Source organism: Xiphophorus hellerii, chromosome 24, assembly GCF_003331165.1.
Source record: "Xiphophorus hellerii strain 12219 chromosome 24, Xiphophorus_hellerii-4.1, whole genome shotgun sequence".
Lineage (NCBI taxonomy): Eukaryota > Metazoa > Chordata > Actinopteri > Cyprinodontiformes > Poeciliidae > Xiphophorus > Xiphophorus hellerii.
Window position 1 is genome coordinate 14,862,202 of NC_045695.1, and position 22,804 is coordinate 14,885,005.

General features: G+C 38.0%; 2 protein-coding genes across 5 annotated transcripts in view; both read right to left on the reverse strand.

Moving 5' to 3' along the window:
- The window catches only part of LOC116715901 (protein NLRC3-like), a 63,912-nt gene extending 57,191 nt beyond the window's left edge, over positions 1-6,721 (reverse strand). The window contains exons 1-3 of one of the 3 annotated variants that reach the window (XM_032556629.1): positions 6,463-6,721; positions 1,930-2,053; positions 1,299-1,444 (exon numbers count right to left, since the gene is read on the reverse strand). In XM_032556629.1, the coding sequence (XP_032412520.1) occupies positions 1,299-1,444; positions 1,930-2,045 (262 nt within the window). In that variant the 5' untranslated portion in view covers positions 2,046-2,053; positions 6,463-6,721. Of the gene's footprint in view, positions 1-1,298; positions 1,445-1,929; positions 2,054-4,925; positions 5,455-6,462 lie in introns of those variants that run through there. The other 2 variants (XM_032556637.1, XM_032556632.1) reach the window with 2 other exon arrangements.
- A 534-nt stretch (positions 6,722-7,255) lies between these two features.
- Positions 7,256-22,804, reverse strand: LOC116715902 (kinesin heavy chain). Of its 2 annotated transcripts, none has more exons than XM_032556640.1 (26): positions 22,335-22,804; positions 20,775-20,862; positions 20,016-20,089; positions 19,205-19,309; positions 18,500-18,548; positions 18,332-18,387; positions 18,110-18,197; positions 17,247-17,371; positions 17,070-17,174; positions 16,851-16,999; positions 15,546-15,694; positions 14,012-14,187; positions 13,868-13,936; positions 12,824-13,030; positions 12,600-12,752; positions 11,722-11,919; positions 11,523-11,640; positions 10,824-10,885; positions 10,633-10,748; positions 10,329-10,430; positions 10,181-10,241; positions 9,404-9,475; positions 9,228-9,332; positions 8,893-9,109; positions 8,533-8,632; positions 7,256-8,283 (listed from the first exon to the last, which is right to left on the reverse strand). In XM_032556640.1, exons 1-25 carry the CDS (start codon positions 22,458-22,460, stop codon positions 8,547-8,549), a joined length of 2,856 nt encoding a protein of 951 aa, XP_032412531.1. In that variant the 5' UTR covers positions 22,461-22,804; the 3' UTR covers positions 7,256-8,283; positions 8,533-8,546. The 2 variants fall into 2 exon arrangements, with proteins under 2 accessions (XP_032412531.1, XP_032412529.1); XM_032556638.1 differs by having other exon boundaries at positions 8,525-8,632.

Below are 22,804 nucleotides of genomic sequence, written 5' to 3' on the forward strand. Positions count from 1 at the left end.
CAGGTCGGGTCCACAGCTCTCCTCCAGACAGAACCGGGTCCAGCTGGGATCTCAGCAACATGTCAGCCTCTGTGTGCAGCTCAGCAGGATTTCCTCTCAGCTCAAGAGACACAAAGCAGCTTTCAGGGACCACAGCATCCAGCTGAGGTACCAGCTGGACCCACTGCAAGGAATCATGGGTAAACAGCTGCTTCAATAGGGGGATGAAGCCCCCAAACACTCAGCGAGGCCTGAAACATATTTAGTCAATTGACTCGTCTCAGAATAGAAATTATTGCTCCATTTAAAGGTATTATTAAGTTATTTTAGGGGTGCACCGATTGCAGCTTTCTGGCCGAGTGCCGATCTTTAAAAAGCATGACCTCCCTTTTCATAGAGAGACATGGTGACCGTGGTCCAGATACATTAAAAGGGTTGAAATCAAACCTGTATTGAAGCTTCACAAATCAAAACTTTAATGCAGCTTCGTTTAGGGAAAGAAAAAAAACTACAAACTTGGTTTTAGATATTCTGGCCTGAATAATCTACACCATGATTGAAGTCTACATATTTTAGTTTTTGAAGTAGATCACATTAAAGATGCTCAAGGTAGCGAGAAATTACGTGGAATTGTCCTTTAGTCATTTCCCAAATTAGAAACTCCAATTTTCCAGCAGAACCTTAAAGGCCTGGTGTAATAACCAATAAAAGTAGAACAAAAATCATTTTCAGCAAGGTCAGATTAACCATATTGGCAGCTGGGCAATTTGCTGACCTATAACTTTTGCCACTTCTCTGTTTTTGTTTTATTATACACTTTATTTCTGTTATGCTAAACGTAACATTAACATCAACCAAAACCCGATTGCTGCTCTCCTTAGCCATCCTCTCTGCTATTTCATTCCCCTTAACCTCATAATGTGCTGAAACACAAATAAAATTATCTGTAAGAATCATCAAATTGATTCTATGAAGTGTTTGTTTTATTTAGAGCTGATGACATGTTATGCTGCAACATGACCCTTCAGAGTAAGAGTCTTCACTTAAAATTTTAAAAACAAACAAAATAAAAAGTTAAATTTGTACATTTATCTTGTGGCCATTTTTTTGAACAGGCTGAAATTAAATGAGGACTTTATTAAGCCCAGTTACCTGGACATAAGTTCCAGTTACACCAGCTGGAAAAACACAGATTCAGTTGAAACAACTGACCACAAAAAGACTTTTAAACCTTAAATTTCCAAATCTCAACTAAAGACGTGGATCTGGTTCCACAGAGACGATAGAAGGAAGCTCTGATTGGAGGAGTTCAGTCTCACCTGGAGCACAGCTGCTCTGATTGGCTGTCAGCCGTCCAGATCCTGTTCTGGGTCGTTTCCCATACTGGGGGCAGCTGGTACAGACCGGATCCATCAGAACATTCTGACCCAAAGCACAGCAGGATGGATGCTCCTCCTGTTTTCTCCTGTGAAGACATTTCTTCATCACTGAAATAGTTCACTAGCAACAGGCTGGAGCTGAAGATGTTCATGAAGGTCCACAAAAAACAAGGGACCAGAAACTGGGTCAGAACAGAACCTCAGAACATTGATGATTTCTGGTTTTAAGTACTTCATTGAATTATATTTGGTATCATGACTGATGCCAGTGTTCCCAGTCTGGAAGATGCTGGGTTTCACTGCTTCAGTGGGTTTACAGACAATCTGAATTGTTGCTCTTCACAAGCTTGGTTGTTTTTGTTTCCATGCAACATTTTAATCCATATTAATTCATTCAGACCTTCATTCAAACTCTACTGATTTACTGACCAACATCCTTCATGTCCAACTTTAAATTAAGAAGTAAGAAAATTAAGTTACTGTTTATTAAAACACTAAGATCAACCAGTTAATATCATTTAGATTTTATCTCTATAGATTCACATGAATCAGTTAGAAAATGGTTTCTTACTTTCTGTGTGATGGTTCAGGTTCATTACTGAAGTCTGGAGGGCGATGTATGGACCGGTCACTCCTCATAGATGGACTGATGGGTCCTGGAGGTTCTGCTCTGTCCTGATCTTCCATCTTCTGGCCTTTTGGAGAGAGAAACCAGAACCAGTCAGTCCAGTGATCCAGTTCCAGTAACTGTTCTGTGAAGCAGAAAGCTGGTTCCCATCATGTGTTCAGAGGATCAGAGTGAATCAGGTGAATGAATGAGTGAACATTTCCTATGAACTAGTGAACTTATTTAGCTCCCAATGGACTTGAACACATCATGACTCTATTGTAGCTCTGTATGGAGGGAGTCAGTGTGCAGAAGGTTCTGAGGGAGCAGCAGCTCAGGTCGGGTCCACAGCTCTCCTCCAGACAGAACCGGGTCCAGCTGGGATCTCAGCAACATGTCAGCCTCTGTGTGCAGCTCAGCAGGATTTCCTCTCAGCTCAAGAGACACAAAGCAGCTTTCAGGGACCACAGCATCCAGCTGAGGTACCAGCTGGACCCACTGCAAGGAATCATGGGTAAACAGCTGCTTCAATAGGGAGATGAAGCCCCCAAACACTCAGCGAGGCCTGAAACATATTTAGTCAATTGATTCGTCTCAGAATAGAAATTATTGCTCCATTTAAAGGTATTATTAAGTTATTTTAGGGGTGCACCGATTGCAGCTTTCTTACCGAGTGCCGATCTTTAAAAAGCATGACCTCCCTTTTCATAGAGAGACATGGTGACCGTGGTCCAGATACATTAAAAGGGTTGAAATCAAACCTGTATTGAAGCTTCACAAATCAAAGCTTTAATGCAGCTTCATTTAGGGAAAGAAAAAAAACTACAAACTTGGTTTTAGATATTCTGGCCTGAATAATCTACACCATGATTGAAGTCTACATATTTTAGTTTTTGAAGTAGATCACATTAAAGATGCTCAAGGTAGCGAGAAATTACGTGGAATTGTCCTTTAGTCATTTCCCAAATTAGAAACTCCAATTTTCCAGCAGAACCTTAAAGGCCTGGTGTAATAACCAATAAAAGTAGAACAAAAATCATTTTCAGCAAGGTCAGATTAACCATATTGGCAGCTGGGCAATTTGCTGACCTATAACTTTTGCCGCCTCTCTGTTTCTGTTTTATTATACACTTTATTTCTGCTATGCTAAACGTAACATTAATATCAACCAAAACCCGATTGCTGCTCTCCTTAGCCATCCTCTCTGCTATTTCATTCCCCTTAACCTCATAATGTGCTGAAACACAAATAAAATTATCTGTAAGAATCATCAAAATGATTCTATGAAGTGTTTGTTTTATTTACAGCTGATGACATGTTATGCTGCAACATGACCCTTCAGAATAAGAGTCTTCACTTAAAATTTTAAAAACAAACAAAATAAAAAGTTAAATTTGTACATTTATCTTGTTGCCATTTTTTTGAACAGGCTCAAATTAAATGAGGACTTTATTAAGCCCAGTTACCTGGACATAAGTTCCAGTTACACCAGCTGGAAAAACACAGATTCAGTTGAAACAACTGACCACAAAAAGACTTTTAAACCTTAAATTTCCAAATCTCAACTAAAGACATGGATCTGGTAGTGGTTGAAGTGATCTAGTGGTAGAAGGCTGGGCCGGATTTTTGCAGGGGCTTACCGGGGCTGCAGCCTGGGGCCCCGGCATTTCGGAGGCCCCGAAGGATGTTTTATATTTTTGTGAATGGATAGTGTCAGAATTTAATCAATGACTACGATGATTTTGACAGCACCGATGGAAAATGTTCGAATTTGTTCTGGCAAACGTCCATCTTGAATGCTTGCTTGTTATTGGTCCACTTTTGATGCATCTTACGCATTCGGGAGGAGGAGCGTCAAGGGAATATTATTTTACAATGGCGGACAACAGAAAATATGACAGCGGAGCGCAGAAAAGAAGGAAGAGAAAAAGAGCATCGCGCCAAAGAGGCGACAAACAAAATGCCTAAACTGACAGGCTTTTTTAAACCTGTTAGCGGAGATGGAGCAGAAACATCATTATCCCCCGCTTACCAAGAACTTTAAAACCAAAGAAAAAGTTTGAGTTTTGATATATTCCACTTGTACTTATATGGACTTGTAAATGCTGGGGATATTTGTATAAATATTGTTTTACTCGCTTTGCTTTGTAAAAGTATATTTGAGCATTGCACTTTCTTGCACTCAATCTGTTTTATAGTTTGTGTTGAAGTCCAGGCAACAATAACTATTCAGTGATTTTATTTTGTGATGCAAGCATCATATTCTAGTTTCAACCCCAACATGTGGTTTAGTCTTTCTAGAAAAGAGTTCAGAGTTGTTTGTAGTTTGTGACAACTGGCTTATTAAAGTTGTAAGTTGTCAAAACTTACTGTTCGGTCATTTTCTGCTCATCCTCTAAAACATGTATATATATATTGACTCTAGCCCAGGGGCCCCCATCCTCCTAAATCCGGTCCTGGTAGAAGGTGGAGAGCAGATAATCTGGTCCATGATATCAGAACCAAAGATGTTTAGCTAGTATGAGGAGCTGATGTGGGTCATTAAAGACCAGAACCCAAGAACCGACCAGGAAGACCAGCCCAGTCCTCTACAGCTCCTTTGACCTTTCTGTTCGGAGCTGCTGAAACTCAGTGACTGTGGCCCGGTCATCAGCCTACCTGGATAAACTGGGCCCAGTGTTCCCAGTACTTAAACTGGATCTAGTGTTATCAGGATATAATCTCTGAATTGTTGCTCTTCACATTATTTTTTTGTTTTCATCCATCATTGATTCACTCAGACCTTCTTTCAAACTCTATTGATTTACTGACCAACATCCTTCATGTCTATTCAGCTTTAATGTAAAATATAAAAAAAATAAAGTTAAATTTTTATTTCTAACTTGAAGATCAACCAGTTAGTATCAGATCTATTATATTTCTGTAGATTCACATGCACAAGTTAGAAACTGGATCCTTACTCTGAGTCTGATGGTCCAGATTTGGTACTGAAGACTGGAGGATGATATTTGGACCAGAACCAGAAACAATCATTATCAACACATTTATTGCTGCTGATGTAACAAAGTTAATTACTTCCAAGTTTGGGTTCATGTGTAATGGGTGAAACAGCGCCCCCTCCTGGTAGTTGGCAGTGTTACATAAAGTGAAGGCAGACATCTTGTCGCCAGTTCATGAGATGAGCGCGAGGTGCTGTACCCGCTGTGATGAACCCGATTCCTGATCAGTCCTGGTTCTGTTCCGTACAGATAAACATCATTTCATCTCATCCTGTCTCCTTATTCACACAACGCAGAACTGATCTGAACTGAGCTAGAACCCGATCACGATGATCGAGGTTACATCGACACCAAACGATGTAAACAGAGCTGCTGGGACAGGAAGTTAGTCTGGAACAAAAATCTGACGGAGAATCAAACAGTTCTGACTCTTTTCTCTTCATAGAGAGAAAAACTCACTGAGCTGCAGTGAAGTTTCAGTAAAAAGTTATTTTACTTTCAACTCTTAGAGAGACTTGATTTAAGTCGCTCGTTCTTCAGTTTCTCTTCACTTCCTGCTCCTTATGAAACACGAGCCCCTCCCTTCCTCATTTACAGGAAGTGGCGAGTTTCGAATGTTTCTACAACTGATGTAAATATTTTATCCATCAATTCTCCCCAAAAAACTTTTTACATATTGAATTTATTACAGCAGCGTCACAAAAAAGGTTGAACTTAGTTTATAACATGAATAAAATTAAGCTGCATTTTAACATGTTATATGCAGCAAAAAGTGATCAGTTAAACTTTGGTTAATCAAAGTGAATTTATGATTTAGAACGGAAATAATAATGTGTCCACATATTAACAGGTTGGTAAGAATGGTTTCTTCCCTTCATAACTTTAGTCATTATTTGAAAACATTTTGTGTGGAATAAGGTTATGTTTGTCTGATTTTAGTTTTATCATCTGAAACATTTAAGAATTATAAAAAACAAAATGTAGAGCAAGAGCAGCAACATGATATCTAACCTCCTCATGATCTTACAGAGCTGAAGTTGGCTTCAGATTGAGCTTCCCATTCAGGAAATGGTAAAGGGCCTTTACCCATTAGAACCACCTACTGGTTGAGCATTTTCAATCTGCTTGAGTTTAAAAGCTGAAATACTTGCACTCTTAAAATATGGGCTACATTATTCTACACTAATAGCAGAAAACTTTAAACTATAGATTGTGATTAGTGAAAATTTGGCCGTAAATCCAGGAACCAAAACCTCCACAGTAACCTCCCTTTGTTTTAACAGAGATCAGAGTAACTTTGTTCACCACAGAACCAGAAACAATCATTATCAACACATTCATGGCTGCTGACACCAAACCATGTAAACCAAACTGCAGGGACAGGAAGTTAGTCTGGAACAAAAATCTGACAGAGAATCAAACAGTTCTGACTCTTTTCTCTTCATAGAGAGAAAAACTCACTGAGCTGCAGTGAAGTTTCAGTAAAAAGTTATTTTACCTTCAACTGCGAGAGACTTGATTTAATTCGCTCGTTCTTCAGAGTTTCTCTTCACTTCCTGTTCCTTGTGAAACATGAGGCCCTCCCTTCCTCATTTACAGGAAGTCACGAGTTTCTCTACCATGATGGGGTTCAAGGACATTCAGTAACATTCACAGACATATCTAGCTTCATAAACATCATGCTGTTTATCCACAGGGTGATATTTTCTAGAGTGTTGCTGCAGCAAAACAAGGAAACAAAACAAGGAAACACGTCTCTTTGAAATTGGTTCAAGACATGAGAACAAAGGAGAAATCTACAAACGGTTTATTCTAAAGGCCTCTGATTGGTCGCCTCTAGTGATGTCATCAGAGGCTGTTTGTTGCTCTGCAGGAGACAAAGTGTCTAAAGAGATTCTCCAGAAAGATCCGTTAGTATTTCAGGAAAGTCTCTATTTACTATAAAAGATTGGTTATAAAAAGACAAATATTTAACATTTTCTATTGTAAATTTCTACAAATGAAATGTTTGCATCTGCCCTTGTGATGGACAGGCCATACAACTTTATTATTATATGAGTCCCCTGAGTCTTTCTCATTTGGGCTATCAATGAATTTCTAGGAGACAAAATGAAACATTTGGGTTTATTTGACTCCAGAACTTCAACCTCGAGGTTTTTTTCCATCACTGATTGTTGCTGCAAACTTCAGCAGAGAATTGATCACAGCTGCTGCGAGCTCACGTCCCGCCCACAACGAGAAACATGGTAAAGTCAGGAAATGGAAAGAGCTCTTATTTTGACCAAAATAAATGACGTTAAATATGTTTATTTGCAGGTTTATTCAGACAAATTATACATCTGTCAAGAAAACAAAGGAGTCAGTTAATTAAACCGATAACATCCATTAGAACAATGAGGCAAATCCTTTGTTTTGTGCCTTTGTTACAAGCTCTCATCCATGCTGTTACATTCATTACTTGGTTGGTGTTTTTGTACATTCATGGACAGAAATATGTTGTTTTTCTGTAGTTCAGTGGGACTTTGATCAGGGGATTGTTGGACAAGGTGTTGAAACCTGGAGATAAAATAGTCTAAAGTAGGTTTGATTCATTTTTCATCAGGATGTTTTAAGAGGTTATGAAGAGCTTTAAAAACCCAACCTACTGCAGAGATGAGATATTATCCCACTTTCTCAGTCAGGAGAACATCTGATTGGCTGGTCAGTGTCCTGCTGGTTCTCTCTTATCTCTACCTGCTGTAGAAATGAACTGATTCATCTAATTCATCTAGGAGGGGTGGAAGTGTGTCATTAAAGAGAGAAATAGGAAAAAACTGCTTTTTATGATGCAATAGTTAACAATACAGGGTTTATAATTACCTGACTGATATGAAAATGCATATTTCACCAAATGCTAAATAATAAATAACAGCACTTCAAATTGGACCCATATGGTCAGGATAACAATCGGGCCCCAGATGGTATTTACCACAGAATAAGATACTGACTGTGGGTTTAATGTAGAACAACTCAAATTACATTTATTTGGCCTGAAACATCAGTTCTGCATTCTGGTTTAAACAGCAAAATATTCTTAGAAAAACATGGAGCAGGTTTGTTTCAACTTTAAAAATAAATTTGTTGCATAATTTTGAATATTTCTTCCTACAGTAATCACTGTGTGTGAAGTATCTGGTGTTGGATCATGAAAAACGTCAGTCTCTCCAGAACCAGGAGACTCTTTGTGTCTTGAAAGCCTCTCATTGGTGCTCCAAGGAAAGGGGCGTGGCTTGTGAATCCAGGTGAGCTTGGTTGTCAACATGCGGCAAAGTGATACAATCTGAAACACAGGGTGTGATTTCATAAATAAAACACAAGATTTTGGTATTTCTGCAGAAGATTTTTGATCATAACATGTCTGCCACCAACTTTGAGCTGGAGACTTTGTTGTTGTGTCTTTAATTTTAATTATCAAAAATTCACTATCATGAACACAACTGAAAAGCAAAAGTAGTAAAAATGACAATAAAAGTCCCTTAATAATTTCTCTGCAGCATGAACACAATGTGCTGATGCCTCACAGGTTTACTTGCTGTTAATGTTTCAGTTGTGAGCGTAGATTCCTCCAGTTCTGGTGGTGCTGATGATGGGAGACGATACCTGATGGTGGCCCGGCCTGATGGGCTTCGCTGAAACCCAGAGGAAAAAAAACCTTGTTCAGTGACTGAGGTTGCATTTTTTCCAAAGCAAAGTAAAAAACAAAGATGTATTCTGGTTTATTTATTCATAATTCTGCAGAAAAAGTCTTTAAATTGCAAATTTCCTGTAAACTAAAGCTCTGGTTTAGATCTGAGAAGACTACCCAGGTTCCAAGCTAACTTGTGCTAGCAGTAATTCAAAAGTTACATAAAATTCAGTGTCAGTTCATCTGTAAATAAAGAGTAATCACCGATCTGAGCAGAATAGCCCCTCCTGGCCATGTTCTTGGCTCGGACGGCCTCTTTGATGCGGTCCACCTCTTTCTGGTAGCGCTTGCGGTCCCTCATGGCGTTCTCCTTGGCCTCCTTCAGGGCGTTCTCCAGAGTTTTGACTCGCTCAGCCGTGGTCCGCAGACGCTTCTCCAGCTTGGGCAGCTCACAGCGAAGGTCTGCGTTGTCTCGCACCAGCTGAAGACGCAAACCAGAAACCACTAAATTAATCTTTGAGCCCCAAAAACCACTGGAGGCTCAACCAGGATGTAATAATTTACTCATTAACATGAATTATGAACATGTTCCAGTTTACCTGCTTGTGGACCTTGGTAAGTTGGTCCAAATTGTTTTCCAAGAAAGAGATTTTCTGTTTCTGAGCGACGTTCCCAAGCCCCTCCTCACAGTCCAGCTCTGCACTCTTGAAACCAAAGCAGCAGGTCAGAGAATCAGAGCAACGCTTCACAGTAAAGCAGCGATTTTAAGATTTACCTTCTTAACTCGAGCTGTGAGATCCTGAACAAACAGTTTGCGTAGGTTGTGCAAAGTCTGCAGTTCTTTGGCCTGAAAAAGGAGAAAATATTAATTTTCTGACTCATTCAATTAAAAGACCAAAGGGCATAACAAAAAATAAACAAACATGACAATCAAAAAGATGAAAGAAAACAAAAATGCAATAAAAATCACAGTTTTTTGTAGTTAATTTAGAAATATTACGAAGAAATTTTGCAAATTTAGTGCTTATGTATGATAAATTTAACATTTTGTTACTCTCCATATTGATCACATAAGGTTGAGGCATCAGTGTTATAGACGTAAGAAACACTGCCACCTGCAGGTGGGAGTTAGCATCACTTAAACCCAAAGTTTTTGGCTATTTTGTGGAAAATTTGAAATAAACTCAAAATTCTGTATTAGCGCAAAACAATACTGTTGATTAAGGGTGAATTTCTGGAGGAAGTGATTGATGTAATTTGGCAGCAAACAAATAAAAACAGCTCTGATTTGATTGATAAAATAACATTTAAGCGTAAAAATGTCCTATTTATGTGTCTGGAGTCTAAAACAACATGGAGTTTGATATATGTGGGTTAGTGGATTTACCAGAGACACAAACAAGGTAAAATACTCAAAAACTTTGTTTCACATTGTCATAATTATGCATTTCTGAGGAATTAAATTAATTTAAAACAATTTCGATTAAGTTTGTAGCCCCAAAACATCTTTCCATGCAACCTGAACAGAGTTTCATTAGAACCAGTCACCCACCACCGTCTCCTCCAGCCCCTTCAGGTCGTCTCTGGCCTGCTCTCTGTGTTCATTCAACACACTAGGCAAAGAAAAACAGGACAAACCTTGAAGAATGAATCTTTATGTTGCTAAATATTCAGACAGGGTGATATTAAATGGTTCCTACATGAGGTTCTGCAGCTTTGAATCCTTCTCCTGGTCCTCAGCCTTCAGTTTCTCATAGTCAGACGCGAGTCTCTCCTGCTCCAGTAACAGACCCTGGTTTAGACTGGAAGAGAAACATGGCATAATTTAAATAAGTCAATAAAAACTGTAAATAAGGGAGTTTGGACCAATTAGTAGGTCTTCTTTTAACCAATGTATGCAGTGCATTTTGCAGCTGGACGGCCCAAATCATGAGGGAATACTTGAGATCTGCAGTCAGTGAGAATGTGCATAAATGTTTTGGTTTTTACTGGAGGTTTCCTCACTCTGTCAGCTCGTCCAGCATCCTCTGCTTGTCTTCGATCTCGTCCCGCAGGCGGCTGAGCTGCTTCTGATGAGCCTCCCTGTGGCTCTCCAGCTGCTCCTCCACGCTTTTCTGGAGCTGGACGCAAAAATACGCATCAGAGACATAAAAAATAAATAAAACGTAAACATCTGGAGGTGACTTTGTCATTACCTTCACATCCTCGTCTCCATCCAACCTGTTGAGGTCCTCCTTTGACACATCATCTCGTTTTTCTAAAGAGAAATAATCTTTAGATTTAGTCAACCAAACATAAGTCTCAGACAATGCTAAAAATAAATCAACATGCACAAAAGTAGACAAGATCCAATATGGTGAATAAACAAGCGCCGCCTGGTGTGGAGGAAACAAGAATCAATAAAATACTTTTAATTTTTAAGGATTTCTCTCGTAGAAATGAAACTAAAACTGACATTTAACAGAACAAAATGTAAGAAAATTCATGCATTTTAGTTGTAATCTGCAGTAAATTAACGTATTAACATAGAGACTTGTTTTAAGTCACTAATTGTTGAAGAAAGATTAAAAAGTAATAGTTCCACTGGTAGATTTACTTCAATTAAAACAGGAAAAATGTCTTCTTGTACTTTTTAAATGTATATTCAAGAATTAGTGACTCAAAACAAGCTCCTATATTTTGCTGAAAGTTTAGCTGTAAGTTAGTTTTTTGTGTTTTTGCAGTAAAGCAATTTGACTATTTTGCAAAGAAAAATATCAGTTTGTAGATTTCTGCAGCTGGTGTAATTAACCCAAAAGATAAATAGTGAAGTTTATGGATACAATGTGATGAAATATGTAAAAGTTAAACAGATATGTTCCTCTTGTTCTGCACAGGAAGTGTTGGGTGCGGACCGTGCGCCTGCAGCTTGGCGATCTCCTCGGTCAGCGCGTCCTGACTCTCCTCCAGCTGCCTCTTCTTCTGCTCCATGTTCTGCATGTAGTCGGTCAGGGACTTGATCTTGGCCTGGTGCTGGACGAACGAAGGCAGCAGGTGAAAAAACCTCCAAACTGTGAATGAAGAGAGGTGGCTGAAGACTTTTGCACAGCTTACCTGTGAGATGAGCAGCTGACAGGACGCCAGCTCCTTCTCATTGGCCTGGATCTTGCGGTGGGCGTCGGCCTGCGCGCTCTCCAGCTGCTTGCTGCGGTTCACCAGAGACTTGACCTCTGACTTCATCTTGCTGATGTAGAGGCGAGCGACGGTGAACTCCTCCTCCACCGCCGAGCCGTTCCCCTTCGCCTCCGCGTTCTGAGCCAACAGGTCAGACCGTTACCATGGCTACACAGATGATGATACACAGTTCTACGTAGATGCTTAGAACAAATCAACTTTCTCCAGCTGAACAGAAACAAAACTGGCAACACAGAAATTAAAAATCAGGCCTGAAATCTGGGTGTACATTCAGAGTCACATAAAGACGGTTACAAAGTCGGTCTTTAGTGCAAAATCACAAAACTTTACCAAGCTAGTTTTTAGTGCAAATATGTTAGCAATACTTGAAATAGGACAAAACTAACTTTTTATTAAGATAAAAATCACTTTTCAGCTTGAAACTGATGAAAAAGCTTCACTGGCAAATTATTTCACTTCTAACATGGAACTAGAAATTTTTCATCAATATTAAAGAATAAATATTTAAAACAAGCATCTATATCTTAAGTGCCTTTTAAGTTAGTTTTGTCTTATTTCAAGTGTACAAAGATATTTGCACTAGAAACTGGACTAAAAATACTTTTTAAAATTTAATGTTTATTCAACACAAATCTGGATCAATCTGCCAGAAAACGGCATTAATTTCCTTTAGATCAAAGGTGATCAGAGTTGCTTTTGATTAGCAGTAACTGGTGCATTGATCAAATGTAATGTTTATAGCCTGGTTCATAATTGATGACTGTTGGATTTCTAAAACTGCGGCGCCTCGTCCTCACCGAGGCGGCCTTGGCGTCGCCGGTGCCAATGATGGCGCCGATGTCGCTCAGGTCTCGCAGCAGCAGGTTGAGCACCTCGGCGGCTCTCTTCCTCTGCAGGCCGTTCAGCTCCTCCAGCTGACTCAGCTCCCGCTGCACCACCGACAGCAGAGCCTGCCAACACCAACAGCGTCTCTTCCTCTGATCCATCAAACCGGACGCTGGATTTCAGAAGGTGGACTCACGGTTTTCTGCTGCAGCTCCTCGAATAGCTGCTGGTTGGCTGCCTCGCGCTCCTTCACCTCCTGGCGCTTCTGGTCGTAGTTGACGGCCAGGTCCTCCAGCGCCTCCAGCACCTCCTTCACCTCCTCCTTGGCCAGATCGTTCTCCGTCTGCAGCCGGCACAGCTCCTCCTGGATCTTCTCATAATCCCGCCGCGTCGACGCCAGCAGCTGTCACGGAAAAACAGGAAGAGAAAAATAAGTAGATATTAACTTTTAACTCCTTTAGGACCTTAGAAAATCTGTTAATAACCTAAAAAGTATATAATTATTGTGTAAATAAAATCAATAACTACACTGCAAAAATACAAAATCTTACTTAGTATTTTTGTTTGGTTTCTTGTAGTTTACTTGAAATACAACTAAACTAACTTACAAGCTACTTTTCATCAAAATATAGGAGCTTATTTAAAGTCAATAGTTCCTTAATATTGATGAAAAAGTATTAGTTCAAATTGCAGATTATTTCACTTATTACACATATTTTCCCATCTTATAAGTACAATAATTTGCCAACAGAACTAGTAATTTTTAATCAACATTAACGGATTATTGACTTTAAATAAGCTTTTATATAATCCTGAAAAGTTACTTGTAAGTTAGTTTTGTCTTATTTTAAATGCACTAAGATATTTTGACAAGAAACCAGACAGAAATAATTGTGTTTTTGCAGCGTTGAGGTCAACATTCCTGTTATTCCGCATCATAAAACAAACTGCAGCGATTTAACAGAACATTAGATTTACAAGTTAAAGAACAAAACATGAGCAAAACAGAGAACTTTGTCTTTGTAATAAAATAAAATATCCCTTTCAAAAATGCCTTACAGTTCAACTAAACACCAAAATACTTATCACATTAAAAAACTGTAAAAAGTAAAAGCTTGTGCTCACTTCCATAAAGATTTTTTTAGAGACGATGACGATGTTCCAGTGAGATTTTTTCATCATGGCTGACCAGTTTATTTTATTATTTATTACAAATAAATAACAAGAAAGTGAAACCGACCTCTTCTTGGTCCAACATTTGCTCTTTAAGCTTCTCAGCCAGTTGGCTGTGTTGGTTGATCTCATCGTCCTGCAGAAAGGAAACAGTAAATTAATCTACATCTATGATGAATTTCTTTTTCTTCTTCTTCTTTGTCAGCCTCACCTTGTCATCAAGCTGCTTGTACAGGTTCCTGATGTCCTCCTCAAACGTTTTCCTCTCTTCGTTGGAGACGTCGCCCCCTCCTGGCGGCAGATTGTCGATGATGGGAGTGTTGTCGTATTGCTCGATGCTCCTCTGGTCTTTAGAGCTCAGACGCTCCTCCTCAGGAACGTCCTCCCCTGTAAATATAATAATATTCTGTTAAATAAACATCTTTTAAGTGTAGATCTTCACGGTTTCTGGGCATTTTTCTTTTATTTTCTGTTTTATAAGCAGAAAACTTGCCACTCTGAGAAATTTGAGACAAAAACTTGCACTGAAAACGAGAAGATTGTTGTTAAATAGCAGGAATTAAAAACATCTTGTCTTGTTACTAAAAACAAACTGCAGCTACAAAGAGAAGCATACAGACAGCAAAAAATCTTTCATTCATACATGAATGAGTGAATGGAAAGACAAAATATAAATGAAAAAAACCCTAGAAGACCAGTAAAAATTAAATGGATAATTAAAAATTTAATTATAAAAATAAAGTAAATATCCATCTATACGTACATTTCCTCAAAGGGTTGCAGATAAATTAAACATTGCAATAATAATTAAAGAAATTAAATAATGAATGAAACAAACATGAAGAATTAAAAAATAGCTAAATAAATATAAAAGAACATAAATTATATTTGATATGAATTAAGCATTAGATAAAAATACACACAACAAAAAACAGAAAAAATAAGTAGCTATATAGATAAACATCAACAGATTAATAATAAAATCAATAATAAACACTGATAAAAGGATATGGACAATAAGAAAAGTTTAATAAATGAACATTTTATTTGATAATTAAACAGGAAAATAAAATAAACTTCAAATTACTAAAAGAATAAAGAGTAACATACATAAAGTAATAAATAAGTAAATAAATAAGGAAGAATAAAGAGATTTAAACTGAGAGGATTATTTAAATTATCAATGCATTTTTTAATTTCAAGGAAAATGATTTTAATGCTGAGAATAAGAACCTGATTGAAATACAAAATTTACTGAAAATGAGGAAACACTTTGAATCTATTTTGCTGTCGAGACCTTCAAAATAAAACAGGAAGTGAAGGTGGAAAGTAAGCAGAACAAGCAGATTTAACAGAACTGAATGTCGACCGCTGCTTCAGATCAGCAGTGATGGTAGCCAGGAGGCGATGAAGAGCAAAGAGCCTCTGCAGAAACACTGCACCAGCATAATGAATGTGTCAGTGTGTGTGTGTGTGTGGGTGTGTGTGTGTGTGTGTGTGTGCGTGTGTGTGTGTGTGTGTGCTGCTTTGGCATATCTGAAGGCTTAAGAGGGCGTGTTGATTTAATGCTTAGGAACATTTTCCATCACCAACAAGGGAACTCAGCAAGATTTAAAGCACAATGGCTGCAGAAGAGGAGGAGGAGGAGTCTCTGTGGTTACTAAGCAACAGTGGATGAGGAAGAGTGAGGATGGGGACACAGTGCAGACTCAGCAGATTGAGTCTGGATTATGTTTTCCACTTACCGTTCCTCCAGCGGTTCAGTTCAGCCTCCAGCCTCTGGATGGCGCTCTTCAGGCTCTTGTTCTTCTCCTTCTCCTTCTCGTATTTCTTCTTCCACTCCTCGGCGGTCAGCTCCAGGTTCACACACACCGTGTTCTTGATGGTCTTCGCCCTGAACCCAGACATGAAAGCCACCATCAGTCCATCACAACATCTGCACACCAGGAGGGTCCAAAAGTTTTTGGGACAAAATCATCAGCTCAAAAATAACCGCAAGCAAAAAAAAATACATTTTTAATAAATAAAATCAACAAAATTGTTGTGATAATTTTATATACTCAACAATAAACAAAGCATAAACTATTTTAATTTTAAAAAATGAAATAATCCAGAGGGGTTTTTTTTGTAGGATTTTATAAACTAAATGATTTTAGTTTATAATTTTGGGCTCAATTGAAAAAAACAAAAGAATATATTTTGTAAACTCTTTCCAATAAAAATGAAATGTCCTTGAAGCTTTAATCCAGAAATTAATATCAGATTTTAGTTCACAAATGTGTACTTTTGAGTAAAAGTCAATAAGTCCTAGTTACCATGACAACAGAAAGAAACCAAAAAGCTTGGAAAAGATGATCACTTTGTGTTGCATCTAACATTTTTTAAGTTGATTTTCATTTAAATGTTGTAGTTTTGTCCTGATTTATTTACTTTTTGTGCTTTGATGGCCGCACAAAATATACATGACAACTGTCACGCATGGTGGTGGCAGTATCATGATGTGGAGCCGTTTACACTCCCAATTCATTGTAGAAAGAGGACACAATAAAAAAAGGGAGGATCACTTTTAAATTCCCCAACTTTACTTCAAATCAACATCTACACCTGGGGTGTCCAAACTGTGGTCCGAGGGCCATTTGGGGCCCTTGAAATGATATTTATCAGCCTCCATACAACAAGTCAAGAAGAGCCTCCAGCACAAACAACAAGAACGCAGGAAATGGTTTCTGGATGGTAAGTCAACAACAAAAGACTTGTCTTTTCCAGCAGCCACTGTACAGAGGTAAAACCAAATGTGCTGAAGCTCAGCTTGGGTTGCTAGGTAACAGGCGGAATTCCACTGGGGTTGCTAGGTAACGGGCAGTGCCTGCTGATTTGTGACGTTACATTCTGGAGGTTTTTGGTATTACTCATTTTCCGTACACCAAAAACAAAACAACAAAAACACATTAACATTTTCGCAGCGTTTGGACTGTTCTTAGAAGCAGCCAAGATCCAAAATGTGAATGTTTTTCCTTTAGCTGTCGCTCCAGAGAAGAAACGAGGAGTACCTCTGTCCAAACATGAGCGTGGACTTGGTCTCGGCCTCGTTGTAGACGGACGGCGAGCAGCAGATGATGATGGTGGTGCGGCAGTTTCCTCCCAGGGAGTCCTGCAGGATCCGGGTCATCTTGCTGTCTCTGTACGGTACGTGGGTTTTCTGGGGGAACCGGGATCAGATCAACCATCTCCAACACGCTCCATCTGATCCTCGGGGAGAACCAACTCACCGTTCCCTCAGCCAGAGCCGAGATGACGTTCCCCAACGCCGACAGAGATTTGTTGATGTTTTTCGCCTCGTCCAGCACCGACCCCTCCGCTCCGGTCTTGCTGACCTGTCAAACAATCGGACTTTATGAATCACGCAGCTCAGCAGAGGAATGCGGCCTCGTTAATCTCAGACTGACCTTCTCGCTGCCGGCCAGATCAACCAGGTACAGCTTCCCCGACAGTTTCTTCTCCGTTTCGACGTTTTCCTGCTTGATGTTGATCAGGAAGATGCTGTGGCTGCGAGAGCTGTGCTCATTCATGTCTGGAGCAGAAAACAGAAAAATCTGTCTGCTCAGATGGTCGTTCATCATAAATCATCTTCTGCTCATTTTATGTAACAGAAGTCCCTTTTAAATAAGCTAACACCACATAGGTGGTGATGACAGATGAAAAAATCCAATTAAAAAATCGTTTTAATCCATTTTCTGCAGCAGTTGTACATATAATCATTTTACCAGATTGTGTTTTTTGGTGAGAAAAACTAAATTTTCCAAGAGATTGTTTGATTTTACTCCATCCAACAATGTAACAAATATATTTAGTAGGAAAAATAAACAAGAAATTTGATTTTTATGGAAATCTAATTTCTAAATTAAATACCTTATACAAAAAATCTATTTTTTGCATTTTAAATGCTGTTTATCTCAGGGTTATTGCCCCCTACTGGCCAAAAGTATGTAGTTCAGGGTTATTTTTGCACTTTTTGATTTAAAATTTCGTTTTGCAACAGAATATCTACAGTATAGCAGCTCAAACTGAAAGTAAAAGTGTTATTTGTCAAAATTATATCAATAAAGGCATGCAGCAATTAAAAAAGCTCAAAAACTTAAAAAGTTAATGGTTGTGGTTGCAGAACTAGACTTCAGTATAAAACAAAAAATATAAATCTGCAGCAGGCACAAAACATGTCTCAGACTTGTTCTACATATTTTATGTTTTTGTAAAAAGTTATAATTGAATAAATGTGATAAACATGTTGTAAATGTAAATGTTTACGTACTTGTCACTGCCACGTGCCGATTGGCCTTTCCCTCGTCGATGATGTCCATCACTTCCTCAGGACTGGACACGAAGCGCTCAGTGCAGCCCTGAAACAGAGAGGAGGCCGTTAGAGCTGGAACAACTTCATTTAAAAATAAAAACAGCTGCTATTCCTCTAAAATATGTTTGTGTCAAACCAGATCTAAACCTCATTGAAGAAGTAGGAACTCGTCTTACTGACCTTCACATAGGGCACCCTGTTCTTGTCTTCATGCACAGCCAGGTTCGTCTTCGACACTGAAAGCAAAACAAAGATCTCAAAACGCAGCTAATGCTTGAATTAATAAAGCTGCTTAATAAAATGTGGTTTCCTGAAGGTCAGAATGTGGAAGTGGGTGAACAGACTCACCGTCCAGCAGGTCTCTGATTTTATCCAGGTAGATTTCAAAATAAGAAACCTGCAGAGAGAACACGCATATTTAGAGGCTGGTCGCTACTTACTGAGAATTTAATCATTTTTTATTTGTTATTATTGTTATAATAATAGTAATAGTGATTATTACTATTATAATTACAGCTATTATTATTATTAGTCATAGTTATAATAATGATTATTATTGGTAATAAGCTATTATTATTATTAAGAACCTAACTTTTATTTCTATTACTAACATTTATAACAATAATTTATATTGTTGATAATAGCTATTCTAAAATATAATATAATAATAGCAATATATAAGCATAATGATAATATAACATTGTAATATTTATAACATGACATATCAATAATCTAATGATTATAACTTATTAAAATAATAATTTTGTTGCATTTACTTACAAAATATATATTATGTAATAATAAAATTAAATAAATAATAATCATTAAGGTTTAGTTTAGTTTAGTATATTTTTTAGAAATCTTTTACGTACATTTTGTCTCATCTGTTATTTTTGAATAAACTCACATTAAAAATAGGATTTTTAAATTGTTTTCTATGAGTTTATGGTTATAAACTAAAGCATAAATTTATTTTAAGTCTTTCTACATAGTTTTTAACTTTATTTTATTTATTTTTTATTGTGCAGATGAACAACACGTGGCTCTCTTTACCTTGATGTGAAACTCCAGGTTCTCGTCCATGGAGTAGATGTGGTCGAAGATGTCCTGCGCGATGCGAGGGATGATTCCCATCAGCTGCGGGTCGTGCAGTTTGCCCTGAACGAAACAAACTTTGAGTCAGATATGTAAGAATTTAAAGACAAACCTGGTCAACAGAGTTGATAATGACAAAACAAAACACCACAGATCTGCAACATTGTATTAGAAAAAGGAAGATTAAATTTAAGCCAAAACGTTTTGGATTAAAGTTCAAAATTTTTCAGACTTTTGGAACTCTTGAAAATTTCTTTTTTTCTAACACCTTTTCAGCTTCTCACACTCAGACATGTCCAAATGTTTTAAAGTACATTTCTGAGACTAATTTCAAAATTTCATTGTTTCTTTCTTGCAAATTTTTAACCTTTCAAACTCAGACGTTTCTGTTTCTGAGTTTTTTCTAGGAAATGTTCTACTTTTCAAACTCAGAAATATTTTTAGGTTTTTGGAAACGTACTCATTTTTAGTCTGCGATGGCCCTAGAACGTGGATCAGATCAGAGAATTAAAATGAGGCTTCAGGCTTCTTTTACTGGGGATTAAATGACTCCATTTGGAATAATTTCTACTCATAAAAATCAGTTTCTGTAGAAAGAAACAATATTTGACCTTCATGTTTTATCCAGAGGCTTGGCTGTCTTTAGATTGCTTTGGCTCTAACTCCTTAATTCTGTTACACAATCCTCTAATCCTCACACTGTGGATTAAAGTTCACAACAAAACTCTCGATTCATTGCTTGAGCCACTGGCTGAGCGTGACCTCTGACCTCCATGGTGTGGGTCTTTCCAGAAGACGTCTGTCCGTAAGCGAAGATCGTCCCGTTGTATCCACCCAGCACATCTAGAATGAAACAAAGATGTTGGAAACTTTATAACTTGCATGATAATTGATATAAAGACAAAGCTGCTGACTGCACTCAAAAACACTAAATATTACCAAGTATGTTCACTAGTTTCTAGTGAAGATATATTAGTTCACTTGAAATAAGACAAAACTAACTTACAAGTAACTTTTCAACAAAATATAGGAGCTTGTTTTAAGTCAATAATTCCCTAATATTTATTTTAAAAAAATGCTAGTTCCACAGGCAGGACATTGGAAAAATATTTTTTTTATTAATGAAATAATCTGCCAGTGGAACTAGTACTGTTATTTTTATCAATATTAAGAAATTACTGGCTTAAAACAAGCTAATATATGTTGTTCAAAAGACTCTTGTAAGTTAGTTTTGTGTCATTTCAAGTGTACCAAGATGTTTCCACGAGAAAGTAGACAAAAATACTTGGTAAAATTTGGTGTTTTTACAGTGTGTTTTTGTAATGTTATATTTTTTATTTTCTAATACTCTGCTGTACCTTTTTGGTTTAGTGGGAAAGAATTAAAACATTACCATAAAAGAATGTATAATATAATTTTTAAATGAAACTGACAAGAAAAAAGAATAGAAATATCTTCATGTGTTTGATGTTTATAATAAAACACAAAACATTCATATTTATTCTAGGGACATTTCCAGCCGTGTCACCTTTGACGATCTGTTTGGCACACTGCTCGTAAACTTGCTCCTGTGTCGTGTTTGGCGGCAGAATGCGGTCGAACACGTACGGCTTGCCCTGTTTCAAAACAAAACGGATCGAAAACAACAAGTCAGGATCTGTTTCTCATCTGTGGATGAGCTAATAACACTTTAACTTTTATGTATTTAATGAATTTCTGGGATGAGTTATGTCATTTTACACATAAAAAGCTGAAAAAAGCTAATATGCTGCATGATTGTTGAAAAAAACATGCATCTGTAAATGCAACTGTCCCCAAAAAATGATTTTAAACGAACTTTTAGGGATTTCTGATGCGGCCATCCATCATTGCTCCAGGTTCACCTCAGGGGTAACGTTTCACTGGTGCATAAAGCTGCTCTCAGCATTTACAGGCAGCTACAGCAGCACTCAGTCTTAAAATACAGCACAGAAACTCCTGACACAAACTGGATCTGCATGCTGCTGCTCGTCTGATTGATGGCAGGAAGCTGTTTGATCAAATATGCAACAGACGCTGGTCCAGTTTATGTGGCCTTTTGTCTGACTGGCTGCAACAAAGCAAATTTAAAACTAAGGCCCAGAAATGTAATCACATCTAGGGACTGTGCTTTTGTCTGTAAACATATGGAGAGAAATTAGTTCCAATTTTATTTCAATTTTAAATAAAAAAAAAAATCATTTTAAAAAGGAAACATTGAAAAACTTTGCAATCAAAAAATGTGTTTTGAGAAAAATTTATAATATGTGTGCAGTAGTTGAACCTAGATTTATACAGTTCGCTATTTTTCAGATTTTATTTTATCTAAATTATTTCTTTCAAATCATTTTCAATATTTTTTCATTGTTTAGTTTTTCTGATTTTATTTTTTGAAACATGTTCTCTGCTTCCAATAACATAGGAACAAATTTATCTCCATATAAACAAACTTCCTGCAGTTCATGTACAAGGAAAAAAACTTCATAATTTGATGGTAATAATTGAATCTCAAATGAAAATAAATCAACATAAAACTGAAATTTACTTGTAGCTACAAAAAAATCTCTGGACTTAAAAAAACCATGAAAGCTGCACAATTTATTTACTTAATGAACAATTTAAAGGCCCATACTGATAAATATTGATACTTGGAACATTAAATATAACGAAACCATTTTTGATGGAAGAAGTTGCCTAAATCTAATGTTGACCAGGGCCCCAGATAATCTAGGACCGCCTCTGGAGACATTTCTTTCATCTCTGTTTTGAAGTAAATTTAAATGAAAATATTTGCTCATAAGTAATCGCTCCAGACTTAACCTAAAATCAGACATGAAATTTGAGGACCTCTGTTATAAAAGTGAACCTTTAACGCTAATTATTATGCACTTATAACCCGCAAAAGCCAGTCTAGTCTTTGCATTCAATTAGATTTCTCTTCACATTTGCATGTTTCCTATTCTATTATTTCTACATTTCTGCAAAAAGCGCGCATTTCTCCCTTGTTTGCATCATTCCTATACGCTATTGCGCACTTTCCCTCCTGCGTCAGCTCAGCAGCCAGACTCACGGTTATCACCACGGTGTCGTCCTCCTTAAACTTGGGGATGTACTTGTCTCCTCTGGTGATTTCGGCCTCGTTCAGGGGCCTGAAGCGGCACATCACCTTCACCCCGCACTCTGCTGCATCCACCATGGCTGCTGCTGCAGCGGCCGTTCAAAAACAAAAACAAACGCCTGACAGGAGAGGAGTCACAAATGATCACAGGTCGGAATCATTAGATGATTCCATTTAGTTTAGAGTTGAGCTCAGCAGCGCCGAGTTTCCTTATCTGCGCCATGGCCAGACGGGACGAGCCGCAGCGCTGCGTCCCGATGCGGAGCTCGCAGCTCGGTGTGCGGACGCCTCCTGCTGCTCTGCAGCCGGCCGGACTCTCCCAGCAGGAGGAGGAAGCGGCAGAGAGGAAGAGGAGGAGGAGGAAGAGCGGGGGAGTCAGAGGAGCATCAGCCAGCAGAGCCGCATCGTCCTGGACCGCTGAG